The sequence below is a fragment of the Pimephales promelas genome, chromosome 17 (assembly GCF_988280905.1).
Source record: "Pimephales promelas chromosome 17, fPimPro1.hap1.1, whole genome shotgun sequence".
NCBI lineage: Eukaryota > Metazoa > Chordata > Actinopteri > Cypriniformes > Leuciscidae > Pimephales > Pimephales promelas.
Window position 1 is genome coordinate 17,654,278 of NC_142785.1, and position 20,899 is coordinate 17,675,176.

Consider the following 20,899-nt stretch of genomic DNA (forward strand, 5'->3'; position numbering starts at 1 on the left):
TAATTATAAATAATTATAATAGACAGGGATATGCAGGTGGTACAAAAGCAGCTCTAAATCTATGGAGAGAGGGGGGTGCGGCCCGGTACCTGAGTGATTCCTGTAGAGCCGCTTGGTCTCCCTCCTGTGGTCTGCTTGCATATCCCCAATTAATGTTTAAAACAAGGGGAACAGAGAAGGAAACAAACAAAAACAAAAACAAAAAAAACAAGGTGGAACAGAGAAGTCTTGTTAATGATGAAGGGAGCAATGATATGTGTTTTCTACAAGGCTATAGTTTTCTTAAAAAAGCACATAGGAACTTTACTTCAAAGCTAGCTACAGACACAACGTCCATTAAGAAGCACAAACAGACACTGGGACAGACATGCACAAGAAAGAAATACAAACTGGCATATTATCAGTGAACCATGTTAATCCAGGAAGGCAGGTGCGCTGATCATCTAGATCTAGATCATCTATTCACAAAAGCACATATAGGGATGGAGATATGCGTGTGCTCTTGTAGGTTACACTCACGTGGGCAGTGTTGCTGTTCTGGCTAGAGCGAGACCTGCGTCGCGACGTGATACCGATGTTTTCTCCTTTCAATAAAGAATGGACCACATCATCCAGAAAGGTCATCTGTACCATGGAAGGGTCAACGTTCTGAGGCTCTAGTACCTGCGCATGGAGTTGTTGGGTTTTTTTAAACCATGGAAATGAAAATTATAAATTTTTCCATCAATTTTCATTTTGCTAATCAATAGCAGGGCATCTCATACCATATTATCTTATTAAGCAAACATTTTACAGAACTAAAACATTGTATGGTATCAGATATACCTGGTCATTCATGACAACCATAGTGCGACTGAAGAGATCGTGGTGGGTGATGATGCCCGTGAACCACTGGGTGGCTGAGTCCTGTCTGTAAACTCGTACACGGTAGCCATTCAATGAATAGGGACCTGGAGATATCACAAACCAGAAACACTTTCAAAAACGCACTTTGATTTTTATTAGTACACTAATTTAATTTCAGCATGGCATTTCTACTCTATAACCTCCTGAGACCCAGAATTTTTTTTTTTTTTAATTTAGTTTTTTTCATGTCATCACATTGTTTAGAGCATAAGAAACACATGGTAAAAAAAAAATAATAAATAATAATAAAAAAAAATTATATTTTATTCATATGTTATACTATGTCCTCTGTAGTCTATTCCTGGGTCCCAGTATGCACATTATCACATATCTGGCTACCCTAATTTTTTTTTCGTTGCATTAATTTTTCAATTCATTTCAACAGGGCAGGAGTCAGATTACTTTCATGGTGCCTTTTTGATATTTTTTGGAGCTCAACCGCCCTTGGTCACTGTCTACTCTTATACGGAAAAAAAACAAAACAAAAAAAAAGCTCTATTTTTGTTCATTCTGGGTGACCTTTACCTCAGAAATGACACATCAAACCTTGTATCTACAGTATATGCTGTTAGGCGCAGTGGACGCTGGCAGGTGTCCAAACTGACTGGAGCTCATTAGTGCAGGGCAGGTCATTCCCATTAATTACTCCTGAATACACTGCTCAAATGCCTTGCTAGCTGTCCTTGTGCCTACAACAACCCAAAATGCATCTCCCTGACCCTGACATCAAGTTTCACATGCACATAAACCATGGAGCAACGTTTGCACAAAACCACAGGCCGTTTATTTATTTTTTTTCTTTTTGTTTCCCCACCAAAACCTTTGGCTCTGAGATGCTTTCCATTCTGCCCTTGTCAACTGCCAAGTTCAACAATTATCACTAATTGTGGGCCTGGAATTTTGTTATGGACTTTGTAAACAAGACCTTCTGCCAAGACCACAACAACACCCTTACCAAGTGAAAAGGAAGGGACTTTTCTGTCTTGGATCCTGAAGAGTGAGCATTCCGTTCAAGAAAAGTGAGTTGGCAGTCGGTTCAGGAAGAACTACTACTGTGATCAAGCTTACCTTGCATAAAAATTTCCTGAACTTTTTGATCTTTCACCCAGGCTTTCACTTCTTCATGGAGATGTGGATAGTCCCTAAGAACAGGACTTAAACTGTCCAACTCATCCTGCAAAAAACCAAACAAACACACAAACAAAAAAAGGTAAAACATTAGCACGTTATCACTAAAAGGACACAATGCAAAGTCGAAAAATTGCTGGAGTAAATAATGAACCCACTGACCAGTCCCAGCGCTTTCTTTGACCTCTAAATTAAGGGATCAACCACGCAAATCATCATTCAGATTTAATGTACGCTCACATTTATTGGAAAGTGTATGCAAACTGTGTAAATGGTGCTTCATGCATCACTATACGATTGATGATTGAGCTATTTTGCCCAAATTTTGCAAGTGTGACCACACCTTTATGCAGCAAGCAACCATGTGCAACAATGTCTGAGAAGTGTGAACAAATCTCTCCGACGATCAATTTTATAGGTGCGGTTACATTAGTGAAATTGAGTACAAAAACAGGACCAGTGTCCATTGCCAATAGCGTACACAGAAGTCACTTTCAAACCAAGCAGCTTTTTGTTGGTCAACACAGCAAATGTGTTGATAGCAAAATAGCAAATTGTGCATGGGGAACTTTAACTTCAATCGCATGGATTCCTATTGAAACGACTGGAATTCGCCCATTAAATTTCAAAGAGAAACAGTAAATGTGACTACACCTTAAATCTGAAATTAGTCTTGAACATTGTTTACAGTGACAGCCGCCCCTAAGCAAGCTGTATGATTAGAGATGTCATCCGTGTCTGTAGCACATACGGTGCAGGGCAAGATATGCCATGAAATGTAACGCATGGGTTTAGTGATTTAAACAAAACCCTAAGCCTTAGTATGAGCAATAGCAATAAGCATTGCAATTACCGCTAACATATTTCCAGTTACAGAGAGATTTGAACGATCTGATGAAGGCCAGTGACCCACAGAATCTGAAACAAGCACAGGAAAGCACTCACACCTCAGGCATGGCAACGCTATACATTTCCGCTTTGCAGGAGCCAAGCAGTAAAGCAGTGTGTGTGTCTCATGGGTCTGGCAGGGTGAGAGGGATATCCGCCCTGCACTTCCATTAATTGTTGATGGTGATGAGGAGTGGAGAGAGGGCGGGGGCTGACAGGAGCTCCAGTTATTTACACAATCAAACAGCAGGCCTAGTGAACACATGAACTGAGCCCCATTTTTACATTTTGGATGTACTATGTGGAATTATGTTTTTTAAAAAGACGCCACGGAGTGTTAGTGTCTAGTGTAACAAAAGTAAAATAGCTATTTTCAATAGTACTGTGCCATTAAGAGTTCAATATGTAAATGCTGTTTTACAGGTGACGTTCATCAGGGCAGGTCAATACTGGTAGCTGAAGATACGTAAATATAGGTGGTCAACTGTTTTTGTGCTTATTGTTATTATGATTTCATATTCTGGAACAAATTGCCAATGTCATTGTGGTGTCATGCTGTGATGATGTTTTTTTTTTACTTTTAGCGTGAAATATGCCATCCATGACATGTCTCCTTTAGGTCCTCCACTGTTGCTCATGATAAACGTCAGATCAGATCTGTAATTTAGAAGTGACACCAGCAAAAATGAGGCCATAAAGTAACATGTTTGCACTGAATGAGGATGTGTGTAGTTTGGAAACGAAGTGGGTGCTGTGGTTTGTCTTAAAAATATAGTATTGCATCACCAGTGTGACTAAACGTTGTATCCTCCTTTCAGTGGCAACCATCGCATTATTCATACACGCATACAAATGCTTTCATTCCAGTTTCTATTTTAAAGCAAGAGCATTGCAAGGCACATGGTTTATTTATTGGCCTGCAGGTTTCACAGGGCACTTTCCCTCTTGGTGGCATCCAAGAATGGAATCTGTTAGGACAGCCTGGTTCCCCCATTGCCCTTCCACTTAACATCAGAAAGAGGAACATCCAAATAAAATGAATGATATCCCATGTCCAAATGTTCCCAATCAGAGCAATGTACACTAGCAGGAATGAGAAGCAGCTCGCAATCAGACTAATGACGAATGTTGTGACTACAGTAAGCACAATAAAATTTAAATCACAGAGCGAGACGTGATCTCATTCCTATAGTCTGGTCGAGGACCTTCAGCAAGACTTGAGCTGTAATCTCATCTCCTCTGCACACACACCCCCTTGTGAAGGACGGAGCAGATGCACTTTTCCTTCCATCCCACATCCCCCCTACCTCATTCCGCACCGGGCTGCCATCCATCACTTTAACAGCAATATGTTCCAGGATTTTCCACATGGCGCTGCGGTGGAAGACACTGCGAAACAGGGTGGTGCTCAGCACTGGGGGGAAAAAGAAAGTGCTTCCAGATCCAAACTCTGACCCAGATAAAAACAGCTTCCTTCCCCTCTCTTGCTCTCCGTCCAGCGGCCTGCAGCCTGGGTGTGGGGCTTGTACTTTATCTCCATCCCATGTTCTTGACAAGCAGCCTCTCTCCAATCCAACAGCTGCTCAGAAGTGTTCCATACTGTTCCCTGGCTCTCCGAAGGACTTGCGTTTCAGAAACATCTTGTTTGTATTGTCCATGTGCCATGTTTCATTTATATTTGCTGTTCTCGGCAGGCACAAGCCACAGAAGTGCGTCTGCCAATAAATAAATAACAGTCTTCGCTAAGATTTGGTGCCGTGCAGACCCGTATGAATGTGCTATAGGGTGCTGCCTGTAAAATGACACCATGGTTCCTAATGAGGTCCAGAATCCCTGTCTGCGCACCATCTGTGTTTGCTGGCAAACTGATGCTGATCAGATGAGACTGTGATTTCAAATGGACAAGAGACAGAGGTGGTACAAATATAACTATAAAATGTTTCCTCCCATTGTGCAATTACTTCTGACAGCTATATAATCAACGTTAGAACTTCATCTAAAGACACGGCCGGAATGATAACAATCAAGCCTGTGATCATGAAGACTGATCAAACATTACTAAACAAAACTAGAACGGTCCATTACGTGATTGTAAACAATTATAAAATGTAGTAACATTTTATTTTACAGTGTCTGTTACATGTACTTAACATAGTAATAATAGTAAATTATGCATAATTACACACAACTAACCCTCAACCAAATCCTAATCCTACTCTAACAATAGTAAGTACATGTAGTTAGTTAATATTCCTCAGTGCACATAATTACACTGTGACAATGACACAAGAAAAAATAGTGTAAACTAAAATGTACATTGTACAGTTTGTTTGCAGTTTAGTGGCATTATACCATGTCCTAGGCAGGCTTCTAGTGACACATCTGCAAATAGGCCAAACAAAAAAAAGTCTCATGCATGAAGCACAGCTCACACTCTTTCAAACCAAACGGCTTTCTGTTGGGTCAATGAGGCAAATACGCTTGATCAACTTGAACCTCTTGCAAAATCTGCATGGAGAAATCGTTTGCCCCTATGTGAAATTCCCAATCATGTGGATTCCCTATTGAAATGACTGGATTTCACCCTCACAAAGCTTTGCTGAACAACAGTAAATGTGACTTATTTTTATTTTTTTATTTTTTTTATAGTCTTAAACTAAGCAAGACAAGCTAAATCTTCAAGTACATAAGTGTTTATACTAAACAACCAAGACAAGACGTTTTGTGGTGGTTGTTTCTTTCTGCAGTGACATTTTAGATAGTCCCTCCCAAAGTTAAATCCCATTGCTCCAAAATTGTGCACCACATAACTGTATAAAGAGTATGAAATATATATTTTGTACAATTTGCCTCAGATTTAATTCAATGGCAGATTAACCACAAATAGTTAAACTCTTACATCATCAGAAAAGCAGGTTTAAAATGAAGAGGTATGTGACATTATAAAAAATGGTCTCTAATGTGCCAAATTCAAATCAATATCTAGTCATTGTAGAGGGCGCAGCTCAGGCTGTTACTGTACGTCAGTGAAATTAACAATGTGTTCATTAAGAATGAATGAGGTCCCATTACCATCCCGCTCCACATGACTGAGTGCTCCTATTAGCATTCCTCTGCTTCCTTCAGTTGTCTCTTTTTCCACTGTCTTTGTGCACACAAAGGGCAGACGTGTTCCTGGTCTGTCCCTCTCTGAAGAGCGTAAATGTCGTCCTGTCCTCTGAAGGTTCATGACATGAGCACGTGTCAAGGTGAAACAGGCCCCACGTGTAACAAAAAGGCCTGTTCACAAATGTATTCTAATAAAAAAATTACTTGTACATTTGTACAGTTTTGCTTCTAAGGAAACGTTTCAGGAAAGAACAGAGAGCTCTTTTTGCTTCTGTATATGTTTGAAATGGTCAAGGTAACCACAAACACACCTAATTTGCCAGCCTAACACAAAGGACGCTGCATCAAATCATAAACACACTTTAATAGTCCATTTCAGGATGGACTAATGTTTAAAAAGTATGTTTTTCAGATGGGAGATGGGAGAGGAACATGCAGCCGGAGTGTTGCCATGGCAGTGGGCAGCGTGGCGGGCTGACACAATGCTTGCATCAGTCAGAGGTGTAAACAGCGAACGAGCGCACGGAGACAGGATGTTCCTTCCAGTGCTCAACAAATGCTTTTCACAGAGATGACGCATTCTGAGGATGAATCATTGTCCGGAGAGCTGGAATGACATGAAGAAAGATACCATAATAACGCCATTATTGTATTAATGGTGACGTCTTATAACAGAGGCGCAAATTTCAGCTCAATTAACCGCTGCGGCTTCGGGAAAACGCAAAATCGAGAGCAGAAAACCAGCGGCACGTAAAAGCTTTTGTTGAGGAGCAGACGATGTGTGCGCTCCTGTTGCTATGGCAATACTACATACGTGACGTGTGTGAAAAAAAGCTTGTTGCTGGGTCAATACAAGTGTGTGCGCGTGCTGTTTGTGTCTTTTATATGGGTTTGTGTCATTTCAAGCGATGCGTTGCTGAGGTAATTTATTTAGCACGGTTACAGTGATACGCATGCTGAAACGGCAGATGTCTGAATGTGTGAAAGTGTGTAAGCGTATGGGGGAGGGTGGCTGAGCCGCCTATGTGGGAGTGTGATATACGTTGCTTCATTAAAAGAGAGTACGCTAGTGTTTTGTTGCATGCGAATACACACAATTGTTATAGCATTATGGGATGGTGGTGTTTGTGCACTGTGACTCATATATGCACGCTTTCATATGTAGGGTGCAAAAACAATCCCATCACTCAACACAGAGGGCGTAACACTAAAGGGTATCCACAGTGACAGCAGTTTGCAGCCATAAAGCGAATAGAAGTGGTTTGTTTTCGATGAGAGTTGGTGATTTGATGTGAAATAAGGAACTGAGCATCAAGCATAGAACATAGTCCCAGCAGCAAGTCTTGCAAATCAAAGAAAAAAGACTATAGTTTATAGTTTTTAATCCTTTAAACTGTTAGTTTGTGTTTACTTTTATTTGTTTTTTTTAACAACTTCTTTGTGAAAATACTATAACTGTATTACAGAAACAAGACGTTTCTATCTAAAGTATAAATCATTTTATTTTACAGATTTTTTTATCACGCTCAAATAATTTCTCGAATAGGATTTATTTTCAAATAATTGATTTCAGATTATTTGAGTACATATTATGTAAAATAAATATAAGTTTAGTTGAAAAAATTGTGCACGTGTTATCTTTGAATTATATTGGTCATTGGCCAAGATATCTGCATCAGCCATCAAAAAATCCATATTAGTCAACAACTAAATATTTAAACTTTCGTTTTATTATTATATTTAAATGAATTTCTGCTGAATTTTCCTGAAAAATGTGGATAAAAGTGTGGAGAATTGATCTAAGCCTTAAAACGGTATTGCAGACAGTACTGATATGGTTGAATACAGCGACTAGAGACCAACAACACAGCGACTTTCTGACCTCCAGCGATTTAATGGCTGTCAGAGTGAATGTACCTTAACTGCCATGACAGTAAACAAGAGTGTTTCATTGTTACATAGAGTTCTCAAGTCCTCTATGCGGCCACACTGAGGTCAGAGTTCAAATTCCTCCTCTTCCATCCCACTCAACGATAAACGAATGTTAAATGCATGCCCAGACCAAATCCCCATTCAGTAATGCAGCCCACAGAGAATAATGACTGTAAGTCACAAGCGTGTAGTCGTCTCTTCCAGTAATGCACACCCTAACAGCAGTCCTGTTTTCTCTTTCTCTCGCCGGCTGGCCTCACACACAGAGCCTCAATTGTTGCAATTATGCCAAACAGATTCCTGGGCTCCAGCCTCTCCTCTATCCATCGCTGGATCAGGCTGCACTGTGAAAAAAAAAATCCATGAAGGAGAAAAGAGGCCAGGACAGGATGTGAGCAAGCCAGCTCATTACACTCCAGCAAGCAAACAACGCAGTTCCCAAGCACTTCGGAGGTCAGACTTTGAATTTTTAAAAGGAGGCGTGTTTTTGATTCCAGAGCAAGATGGTGCGTTGGAATGTGCGAGAGTCTCGTGAGAGTCACAGCAGCAGATCTGGGACTGAGGAATCCTCCTTTTTGAGGACATTTCTCGGCTGTAAGAGGAACTGTAGAGAAGAAGAAATACCTGCTTCCTCCTGACATGCTTGTGGTGTGCAAATTGTTAAATGTGAGAGTGTGCAGTCCATGACTGTAGCACCATAATCTCATTTTCACCTGAGAGTGAAACACTCATACTCTGTGGTGCGTTGTCTCATGGTCAAATATTAAAATAAGCTCTGATACTCAGAGCAAAACCCTAAGCAAAATTCTGTTAACGGGCCCTCCTACCTGACCCATGAGCCATGTAAACCACTTGCCATGCCACACAGTCACACCTGACACCCCAGAGCTCGTACTACAATCCTCTCTCGTTTAACTTGTACTCATGAAAATGTATCTCTGATTGTTACTGGGAAAAGTACATTATTAATATAAAGCATTCACATTTTAAATAGTAAAAAGTTGATGATATCAAAAATGCATCTTATGAATAAATAAAGGCATAGCATGTCACTGTATTTTAAACAATAAAAGCAATACTTCATACTTGAAGGTTATTATTTACTAAGGGATGTGCATCCATATTGACCAGTACGTCTAGCCAAACAACATTTGCGACACGGTTATCTTTTCATAGTTGCAGTTTATAAATGGTAAATGGACTGCATTTATATAGCGCTTTCACAGACCCAATGGCCTCCAAAGTGCTTTACATTTTGCCTCACATTCACCCATTCACTCACTTATTCATACATACACCGACGCAAGGTTAGATGTCTTGCTCATGGACACCTCGACACTTGATCAGGTGGAACCGGGGATTGAACCACCAACCTTCCAGTTTGTAGACAATCTACATGAACCACTGAGCCACTGCCGCCCCTAAACAAACACCTCAATAAACAAACACCATTGCCCTTTGTCGTTTATCAAACGTAATAAATCGTTGTATTTCACTCTCACTTTACTTGTCATGCACAAAGTCACAGAACAGCCCTGGAAGTGGCCAACATTAGCAAACAAGATACAGAAAGACCAAAAGATGCTCTGCCCAGCTGGGTTAACTTTTAACCTCAACATGAGTGAAATCTGCGTGGGGGAATTTTTCGTCCAAACGCAAAACTCCCGATTGCACGGATTCCTAATGGATTTGTTGAAATTCGCCTGTGAAATTTCACCAAGCAATGGTAAGTGGAACGCACCTTTACATTAGCAATGTCGCATAGCTAAAGGCTTAAAGCCTGTTCACACCAAGAACAATAACTATAAAGATAACTATATTAGCATACACACCAGTGGACGACATAGTTTATTCTAAACGTGTGCTGCCGTTCTGTCTCTGCCACTTTAAACGCTCATATCTATTTAACGTGGGATGATTCGGATTGGCTGTCAATGTGTTTATCATTCATCGGCAGGAAAAATCATTCTGGAAGTGGTTCCAACAAGACTGGGCATCAATATTATAGTTGTGGTGTTAACTCTGCTATTCTATTATGTTTACTCAGAAGTTATGTTATAATATACTAATTTATATATATAGAGAGAGAGCCCCACAAATATATATATGGGGGGGGGGGGGGGGTGTATTCACACATGAAATGAGATTCCACCTTCTACAGATACGAACTGTTTTGCAAATTTCAAAAATCGTTTTTTTTTTTAAATGTTTGTTAATGTGATAACGTGATGTTTTAAGAAAAAAGAAGGCCCCTGACAGTTTAGAGAGCCCACAGTCTTCCAGTGGGGGAAGCATTATGAATGTTCCTATATTAAAATCTTAACGAGTAGAAAATAGCTTTAAGTAATGACGGTGTCTCAGTCTCCAGGTGTTTAATTGGTATTTTTCATTAAATAACTCCCGACCAATCGGCACAGTAGCTGCTGTTCAGTTTGTATACTGCTGCTCTCCTTCTAATCTCTATAAACCCATTGTAATAAATGTCACATTTACCTGTGCTTTTAAAATATCAGGGCTCAATGCTAAGGTTTTTTTCTATTGGTTCAGATTTTTAATTGCACTGCCAAAATGCATTTTGTTTTTGACGCATGGAACCTTGTTAACAGTGCTTAAAGATTACTAGTGCAGCCAGAGGATGATAGAAAATAACTAATGCTATGTTAATTGGGTAAAATATTGCACAAAACTGAAAGAAAAAAAAATGTTGCGCAAAATCGACCAGTTATTTTGAGAGAGAGCCCCAGAAATAGTATAATTTGCTGTGATCAACAGTTATTAGACATGACAAAAAGAGTTGCCTACCACTACAGTTTGCTTTGGGAAATACTAACTGGAAGCTTGCGAAATCCTGAGATTTTAGTGGAACCTATGGAGTGCAGGCAGTCGGCATGCAGTGAGGTACCCTAAAAGGTAGCGTATTTTTCTGCTTACTAAAACAACCTTTTAATTACAAGCACAGATATACCTACAAATGTTGTCAAGTTTTGGAACACAGCTTAAATCTTCATATCCCATCATATTATTGATATGCTTGCAACATTTACTGTAAACGCATTCATTTTCTTTTTTCTACTTCCTGCAGAGATTAATGACAAGCATCCCCATAGATTAGTCCAAATCATCTACGGAAATGTAATCACTGAAAGCACACACAGTAGTTTGCTCCACTACAGTAGCCACAAAGCAAGAACCCGTTTCATTATTCCCCTCAAAATTATCACAATAATTTCCCCCACACACAATACGCCTAGGTTTGGGATCAGGGCGATGATATTAGAGCGACGATAATTTGCTGGCAGATGGCCTTTCATTATCCGTCATGCAGGATGGAGGTGAGCCTGCAACACTGGGGATAAAACATGTCGTGAATATGAATCCAGCAGTGGAGAGCATCTCCTCCCATCTGTCATGTGTGTTTGTTTTCAGAGCCTCTCTGCCACTGTGTGTTTTATCTAAGCTAGAATAATTAAGCTGTTTATGAGAGTGGCTGAGCACAGAACCATAGAAGAGGCTGTTTGTTGTCCTTATTAGTGCTCTGAGCATGAAGCGCCCATGGAGGCAAACTCATATAGCTGACCAGCTTGTATACCCATCCACCCAGCAGCATCCGTTAGTGGAAGCTGGAGGGAACGTATTCTCATGGCGGGTGAATACTAGCAAAGGATTTCGAGGAAAACAAGGGAAGGACGAACAACCAGAAGGTAGTTTAACCCAAAAAATAAACCAAAATATTCATCTTAGAAGACAAGATTGATAAACTGACAAGGCTATTATAGATCCCTCCATGGGCAGAGATGAGAGAGGGGTCAGCATTTAGCTCAGTGTAAACACAGACTAAAGTAACATGTAATAAAGAATGCAAACCAAATGAGACCAATGGTGCACTACATATACTACATTTGAATATTAACTTACTTCGTGACCGTTTCGGCTACTTTTTTCATAAATATTATGTATTTGGACATATTTGGCGTATTTTTTTCAGATTCTATACAGTTGCTAGGGAAGTTTCAGACTCAGCACAATAGATTCTCACCTGATAAGGCTGAAAGGCTCCTTCATCCGTCAGGAAGTCCAGATGTCTGTCAGAGAAGAACTCAATGGCTGTGATGGACCCAAACACTGTCTTCCCAACCAGAGGCTTGAACGTCTGTAATGACAAAAAACACTCAGGTTAGTCAATGCTCTGGGCTTCAGAAGCTAAAAAAAGTTTCACATTCAACGCATCTAAACAGCACATAATCACACTCTTCTTTAATGCTAGGTGAATGGTCCTTTTATACCCCAAGTTAAACATTTCACATTATTTTGCATTGGGATCATCAAATCCATGTTTACTCTGGAGTTACTGCTGTGAATTTGCTGGAATGTAAAAGGGAACTCTTTACCAACATGCAACCAATGGTACACTAACCTCAGTGTATGCCTTAATAAATATTCACAAGCTTTGTAGAATCAGAGAAACTTTCATGTGCTCTGTTTTAGTTTCAGCATCCGAGGAAACCGCTGAAAATGAGGAACCGTGACAGAAAACACACCTACGGGTTTCTATTTTTTGATTCAAACAATAGTATTACAACATCAAAAGTACAATGTGAGTTCTTGAAACCTGAGTACCTAAAATGAATTGCTAACCCAAGTAGAGCATAAACAGTATGATACAATAAAACAAATGATTAAAATACCCATTTGTTTTCCTTCTGGCTGTTCTTCCTGCCAATGAACCAAAAAACAAAGTGTTCTTTTTTAAACCAAATCTTTTTGAAGACTTTAATAAAATGTTAACATTTAACCATAAGGTCACTCTTGTTAAAATCGGCGTGAAACGGAAGTTGAGATTGTCATTTTGTCCTTGTCGTGACGTATATCCGAGTGAAACGGCTTCTGAAATTATAAAAAAAATGTAGGGCAGGACTTGATTTCGTCCTTCGGGAATTGATTGGATCATTGGAGGTTGATTTGCATACAAAATGGAGGCAGATTTGAATGTGATTCTCTGAGAGGGGGTTCACCGATAGCCGCACCCTCATCGGATCTGGCCGCACCCGCACCCTTTCGCCATTCCACGTGACCGAAATAGAAGAGAGGTCATTTGGATGGGGGAGGGAAGGGTAATGTATTTGATTAAAGATTATAAGGGTACATGAAGTGCACAGATAAATCCTTTATAATAAACACTACAGTATTACATATAAAAAGAAGATTTGTCAAATTTGATTTCATGCCAACTTTAACAGTGATTGCACTAGCTAACATGAACTAACAATGAGCGATATCATTTTTAAAGCATTTTTTAATCTTTCTTCATGTTATTTAGTAAAAATAGAATTTGTTCATTTTAGCTTAATGTTACTTCACAGTGCATTAATTCATGTTTAATTCAAACTTGGATTTTAAACATGTATTAGTAAATGTTGAAATTAGCATTGACAAAAATGAATAAATGTAGTAGCTAGTTTGTGTTAACTAATATATTAGTTAGGTCATTGTAAAGTTTTTCCATTAAAATGGCATCCATCCATCCACGGTATCCAAACCTAACAACTCCATACCACTCTAAATAAATCATGTTTTTCAGATTCTAGTTGGGGCTCACATTCAAATGCAAAACAGGTGCAACAACTGCAAGCTTAAAATATTAATGACATGTTTCATACAAAACATGCAAATTAGAGGTGAGTCAATAATATATTTTGCTGATATGATAGTTATGTCCAATCTAAGTAAAATCCATATTCTGAATGTGTTAAATAGATTTGTCAGTCTTTCCTCACAGTGTGAAAGAAGCCACAAGTGTATCCAGAAAATATTTTATGCATGATTTAAGATTTTTAATTTTGAACAAGCACAAACTATAGGACTTTTGTCAAATGTCGTTGCTTTACTACTAGTAGCTGATCATTCAAAAAGATGAGGGAGATAAAATATGCATTCTTACAACCATCTGCAACATGTTACAATATAAACACCAATAAGTAAACATTACCATAATTCATGAACAGTAGACCATTAGCAATCGCTCGGCATGACTTTTGCAGTATTCTTTGGTTGTGAACTGCTCTGAAACCAAGAGCCTGTACAACGTGCAACAACGTGTACCACCTGCATTTAATAAATGAAATCATCGTTTTTTGAAATGTAATAATCACATTTGCTTGTTTCGCAATCCCTATTTTTTTGGCCCCATATTTAATATCTATTAAAATGATAACACATTTTATTAAAGACCCACAGGAAACCTGAATAAAACAACAAAAGCATCATGAAGCAAATTGCATCAATACCACTAAAGGAACAGATGCATTTGTGTGAACTAAACTTTGCATGTTTGGGCTCTGAGAGAATGTTCTCACGGCGGAGTAAACATCTACAGCTTCACCTTAGATCAGAGGTCTTTCCTGAGACTCTAATTGAATCAGAAGGCTAAATTGGCACTAGTATGACTACACAAGAGCTGGACATAGTGGACAGTAATTGGATTCATTACAAACCCGGCCTCACAATAGACTGCAGTAGAGCGTGTTTGTGTGTGTGTGTGTGTGTGTGTGTGTGTAAATGGCATGCCATCTGGTCGAAGTCTTCATACTACACACAGACATGACAGTCATGAGACTAGCTGCACATGATCAGCATCACAAGCTATTCTTCATGTCTGCTGGGAAGGGAACGATTCTACAACTGTGTTGTGCAACTCTAAACACAAAGTATCAGGAGCTTATGGATTTAGATGTCATTTTAGTTTCTCGTTTATGACATTCCTATAAATCCTACGAGAATAACGGGAGGTCATTAACAAGTTGAGATTGTATTAATGTAAGAAAGAAAAAAAGCATTAGTGACATTTAGACTGCATTCTCACCAGTTTGTTTCCAGTGTAGCTGCTTTTTTTATTTTAAAGGTTAGAGCCATTTAAATAAATAATGTAACCCGTGAATAATTTAACGGTTTAAAAAAAAAAAAAAAACCTGCACACACTGCATAATACAAGTGTGCATGTGATCTTAATCCATGCTGAACTTTTGGCGTTGCCACCGACCATTTCTATTTCTATCAACAGAGGTCAGATAGACATGCCCATGTCTGGCTGTCTCCAAAACAACATGCAGAAGTGAAACTTAACCACACTGACCAACAGGGAGAGTTTTAGGACCAGTAAACACTAAGTTTCTGACCACCTATCTGTGTGATCGTGCAGTCTAGCGGAATAATTCTGATCATTTCAGATTTGAGCTCAGACAGTCTGTATTGGCTTGCATGTCTCTCATTGAACCTGATCCTGCAGCAGCAGCAGGGGAAAGACTAGCTGTAGATTTACACTACCAAAATAGATCTTTCATCAGCTTGGTCAAGTGAACTGCTACTGAATTTGACTTCTATTTGGAGAACTGACCTACTATTAAAAACCTAACTGAAAGATTTGCTGCACATGGTTAATGGTTAATACTGCTTTTAAGGGATCCAAACATACAACTATAATGGGAAATTGTGCAAGGGATTATATCTTTTAGCTGAAGGATGGCTCAATGAATTTGCTCAATAAAATGAAAAAAGTATTATACATCAAATATCAAATATCTGCCGGTAGTATGATCACTAACTTATATAATTGTAATTCTTTTTCCTTAACATGTTCGATTTTTGCATACATTTTTCATTTATTTGTGTGCACAATCATGTACAATACTCATTTCCTACAGTTTCATTAAAACTTTAACCTTTGGCAACCCACACATAAGATGCAAACCTCCTAAGAGATATAAACCAAACTCAGTTAAATCATGATACAGTACCGGTACCGGGACGCCTAACTTTACTTCACTATATTTCTATTAAATCCTAATCTAATTATGCCAAATTATATATCGTTGGAAAGGTCTAAGACTTCTAAATAGATTTTCTACCCCTGTTTTGTGTTACTAATTATGTTCGAAGAGTAACTGCTGAATTTATGACAAGAGTGCACCTCAAAAAATCTGTACATTAACAGGAGGTCTGACTTTTGTCACAAAAAGTCGATACACGATTTGTCGATTTAATCATTGAAACTTCTGTTTTTATGCTAAAAGTTCATAATAAACATATAATCTAGTATTTTTCAATAAGTATAATATTATCCTCAAAAAATCATAATATATATATATATATATATATATATATATTATCATCCTCTAAAATATAATATATAATAATATCTTTTTTTATCGCCTTTTTTTATTATATCAAATATTTTAATAGTTATAAATTCGGTATCATTTGAAAGCTTATAAACTCAGAATTCATCCTGTGAAAACCGTTTTATAATTGAATGTTTATATGGTAACGTATAGTTGCGTATCAGGCTCCTCCCCTTTCAGGCATCATTATATTTAATAATTTATGATCAAAACCTTTTCTAATCTTGACAAAACACATATTGTCAGAAAGGTCTGTGTCTCAAGGTTCCATATTTTGTGACAGAATTGATATTTGGACAGACATTTATTAATTTGTTAAGGCACAATGTATACAACTAAATTCAATGGAATTCATTGGCACCCGGTGGCTATTTTTGGTATTACGCCTAAACAAAATCTCAAGGAAACTTCAATTTTTGTGATATCAACTTCAAATTTGGAACATAACTTGGTTAGATTTATGGCTTTGATTTTATAGTCATTTTAGAGTAAAATATTTTTTGTAAAATATATATTTTATATAAAATAAAAAATATATAGTACAGTATATTTGATTTAATGTAAATTTAAACTTCCAAAAATTTTTCATACTCACAAAAAGGGGGGTGACAGAGAAGGGGTTAAACAAGCTATGTTTACATGTTACCTCATAATCTGTTCATAATTAGATTATGGATCAATCGAACTAACAGCCTTCATGTAAACAACTCAATCAATCCGACTAAAACTGATCCACCTGTCTGTAAGGCTGTCTATTTTCAGCATCAGCTCCGACATATCCGTACAACCTATTCCTAAGCTGCGGGTGGCGCTAACCTCATTATTGTCTTCTACTTCACACCTATGCTTCACAAGCATTACTTACATTTCAAAGTCTATGTTCACACACATAGTTGAGGCTGACTTTCAAGAGCGATGGAACCATTAGAGAGAGAGAGATGGTAATGAAAGTGAAATTTTACACACTCCAGTCAGCGTCAAGTCATGGGTGTGGACGTATGTTGGCTTCAGGTAAACAGATGGGGCAGTGGTAAGAGATACACATTATGTGAATAGAATGCTGTGGTGAGCAGGACGCAGCCGACATGAGTGGACGACGCAAGGCCGAAGGTGTGAGTGTTAATAAACGTCATCTGTGAGACACACCGGTCTCGCATCTCTCACGGAGGAGCGGAAGCATAAAGGAGGAGCGACGACGCTGAAGATCGAGTGACGGGTGTGTATCACAGGTGATCTTCATGAACACTCACGCCACCGGCCTCGCGCCGTTCTCTCACGTCGGCCAAGTCCTGCTTGTCACAAATGCTGTTTCTGTATTATCAATAAAAGGCAAATTTTTTTTATTTTATGTTGATTTATTTTAAACTTAATAGATATCATGTAAAAAATATCTAGTATTGAATCGTATCGAAAATAATCGAATATCGAAAATCGGTATCGAATCGTTATTAAGGCTCCGATTTACACCTGTAATAGACATGTCATCAAAACTAAAACAGCAATTATGTTTGATGTAGTTCTGGTGACACTTGCCCTGTAAATGTGTTCAGGATAGATGCAATACATATGTAAACGAATACGCAAATTGGACTGCAAAGTTTAGAGTACGTAAGCACAATTTTCAGAATCAGAAACTGGATTGGATTCATTCAGAGTGAAGAAAATTTGTGCATGCAAAACATACCTATATTGAGTAGTAGTTGCCAATACCTAACTTTACTCATAGTTGAGCATCTCAATCTTTTTCTGAATTTTATTGACTAGAAACGAAGGGTGAATATATCAGACTTAGACTATAGAGCTACTGCTGTTGTCTACCTACAGTAGGGAGTTGAATCAAGGCTACAGGAACATGAGCCGTTTCTAGGACAGATAAATATAGAAACAGCAGATCTACATCTCTTAAAGGAAAGCCAGGCTCTGTTGTTCTAATAAAAACACACAACATAGACGTTGGGAAAATGCACACTTGATACAGATGAAAGAAATGTAAAAACATCCAACAGTGAGAAAAATACAGAGTCCTCGGAGCAGATCTGCAGGTGCAGCCTAAGTTTTACTTAATGATTTCTGAAAACAAGTAAAATCTGGACGGCCTCTGGAATCAATCAGTCTATTGCTGAAAGCCAAATGAAAGATTCAACATTACCACAACTGCTGCAATTTGCACTTTACAGCCAGAGGATTTCATCAGAAACCAGATATCACCCCTGCGACACCTCCACACACAAACAAAGACAAACACACAAGCGCAAAAGCACTTTCATGAGCGATTGCAACTGGGTCACATCTGCCACTTGTCATTAGGGAGTTACCTCTCATCACAATCAAGCTGGCAAACAGACAGCGCAATAATTGCCAAGCATCTCCAGAATACAGAATACACCTGAGTGGATCCATGATACACACACACAGCCACACACATAGAAACATACACAATACATGTCTCTCCTTCCCTTTGCAAGAACAAAAAGAGGCCAATGAAAGGAGGGGCTCTTTCAGAGAAAGCACAGCCTGGCCGTGGCAGACAATACATCTCCGAAATACGGTCCTCGTCTGGGCACTGTGCGGCGGGCCGTAATTCAGCTATGAATATTTGATAAGGCTGAGTGCACAGGAATGTGCATGCAGCAGTGAGGGAGGTTCATGCATAGTGTGTTGGAGGCTGCGACACTCCAGGAGGATCTGATGAAGGTCAAGAAGGAACGCCGACTGCGCTTACACATGCACGTGTGGGATCTCAAAGAGAAGTAGTCATTAACAGTGATGGACTCTGTCTTTCTCTGAACACACACTCACCTAATGGATTATTAGGAACACCTGTTCAATTTCTCATTAATGCAATTATCTAATCAACCAATCACATGGCAGTTGCTTCAATGCATTCAGGGGTGTGGTCCTGGTCAAGACAATCTCCTGAACTCCAAACTGAATGTCAGAATGGGAAAGAAATATGATTTAAGCAATTTTGAGCGTGGCATGGTTGTTGGTGCCAGACGGGCTGGTCTCAGTATTTCACAATCTGCTTAGTTCCTGGGATTTTCATGCACAACCATTTCTAGGGTTTACAAAGAATGATGTGAAAAGGGAAAAACATCCAGTATGCGGCAGTCCTGTGAGTGAAAATGCCTTGTTGACGTTAGAGGTCAGAGGAGAATGGGCTGACTGACTGAAATAACCACTCGTTACAACTGAGGTATGCAGCAAAGCATTTGTGAAGCCACAACACGCACAACCTTGAGGCGGATGGGCTACAACAGCAGAAGACCCCACCGGGTACCACTCATCTCCACTACAAATAGGAAAAAGAGGCTACGATTTGCAAGAGCTCACTAAAATTGGACAGTTTTTGAAAACGTTGCCTGGTCTGATGAGTCTCGATTTCTGTTGAGTCATTCAGATGGTAGAGTCAGAATTTGGTGTAAACAGACTGGTGGTGTGGTGGTGTAATGTTGTGGGAGATGTTTTCTTGGCACACTTTAGGCCCCTTAATGTCAATTGGGTATTGTTTAAATGCCACGGCCTACCTGAGCATTGTTTCTGACCATGTCAATTCCTTTATGGCCACCATGTACCGATCCTGATGGCTACTTCCAGCAGGAAAATGCACCATGTCACAAAGCTCGAATCGTTTCAAATTGGTTTCTTGAACAAGACAATGCTTTCACTGTACTAAAATGGCCCCCACAGTCACCAGACCTCAACCCAATTTTGGGATGTGGTGGAACGAGCGCTTCGTTCCCTGGATGTGCATCCCACAAATCTCCATCAACTGCAAGATGCTATCCTATCAATATGGGCCATCATTTCTAAAGAATTCTTTCAGCACCTTGTTGAATCAATGCCACGTAGATTCAAGGCAGTTCTGAAGGCAAAAGGAGGTCAAACACAGTATTAGTACAGTGTTCCTAATAATCCATCTCTCTGTTGTCTCTGCTTCACTGACGCAAGGCCTCAAATCATGTGCACATTTTTTTCTAAGCAAGATTATTAGAGTACGATTTGCAAGGAAATTCCATTTCAGTTTTTCTACACCAAAATTTCAAGCTTAATTCAATTTTGTGCAATTCACTAACCATTTTTGAAGGAAAATTGTTTCAAAGTAAATCCTAGATTCTTTTTTTAGTGTATTCTGCAGACTGCTTAAATCATCACATGCACTTCATGTAATGTTACAGCCACAAATAGCAACATGAATGAGTCACAACTGTTACTAATTCAGTTCTCACATTCCCGTATGTTCAAAATGCACTACACGTGTTCAGTAATTTACATATACAGCCTACTATCTTTAGTGCCTTCTAAAAGTGTCATAGTGGAACCTCACTATGTAGTAAGTATGTTTACTTTACTAAGTAGCATCTTAAGTTATGTCTATTTTCAATTTTTGTAATTAAAAACCAATTTTGCATAAAAAAAGAATGGTAAAACTTATTTTTAAGGTAACAGTTACACATTACATGTCCTTATAGAATTAACAGTAAATTATGTAGGGCTGTCAGTAACTATTTTGGTAAGTAATCTGATTTTTTGTGTTAATAAAAATATACTTAAGTGAACAATAGCCTTTAAAATGACTATATAATAACAATGAGGTAATAATAATGGGTTCAAATGATATATCAAAAGCAAGAACCAACATGTACAGGTGGCTCATTATATGTAATTATAATGTAACAATGAAGAGTAAAAATAAGGTGTAACCAAATGCACTGCCATTTATCAATGTGTTTCTACATGCACGTGTAATTGTAGCCCACCGT

General features: G+C 38.8%; 1 protein-coding gene across 5 annotated transcripts in view; it reads right to left on the bottom strand.

Moving 5' to 3' along the window:
* The window catches only part of jmjd1cb (jumonji domain containing 1Cb), a 175,150-nt gene that overhangs the window by 25,272 nt on the left and 128,979 nt on the right, over positions 1-20,899 (bottom strand). For 3 of the 5 annotated variants that reach the window (XM_089122044.1, XM_039653333.2, XM_039653338.2), the window contains 5 exons: positions 11,999-12,112; positions 1,975-2,080; positions 826-950; positions 520-663; positions 90-134 (listed from right to left, as the gene is read on the bottom strand). In XM_089122044.1, the coding sequence (XP_088978170.1) occupies positions 90-134; positions 520-663; positions 826-950; positions 1,975-2,080; positions 11,999-12,112 (534 nt within the window). The remainder of the gene's footprint in view (positions 1-89; positions 135-519; positions 664-825; positions 951-1,974; positions 2,081-11,998; positions 12,113-20,899) is intronic. The other 2 variants (XM_039653334.2, XM_039653335.2) reach the window with 2 other exon arrangements.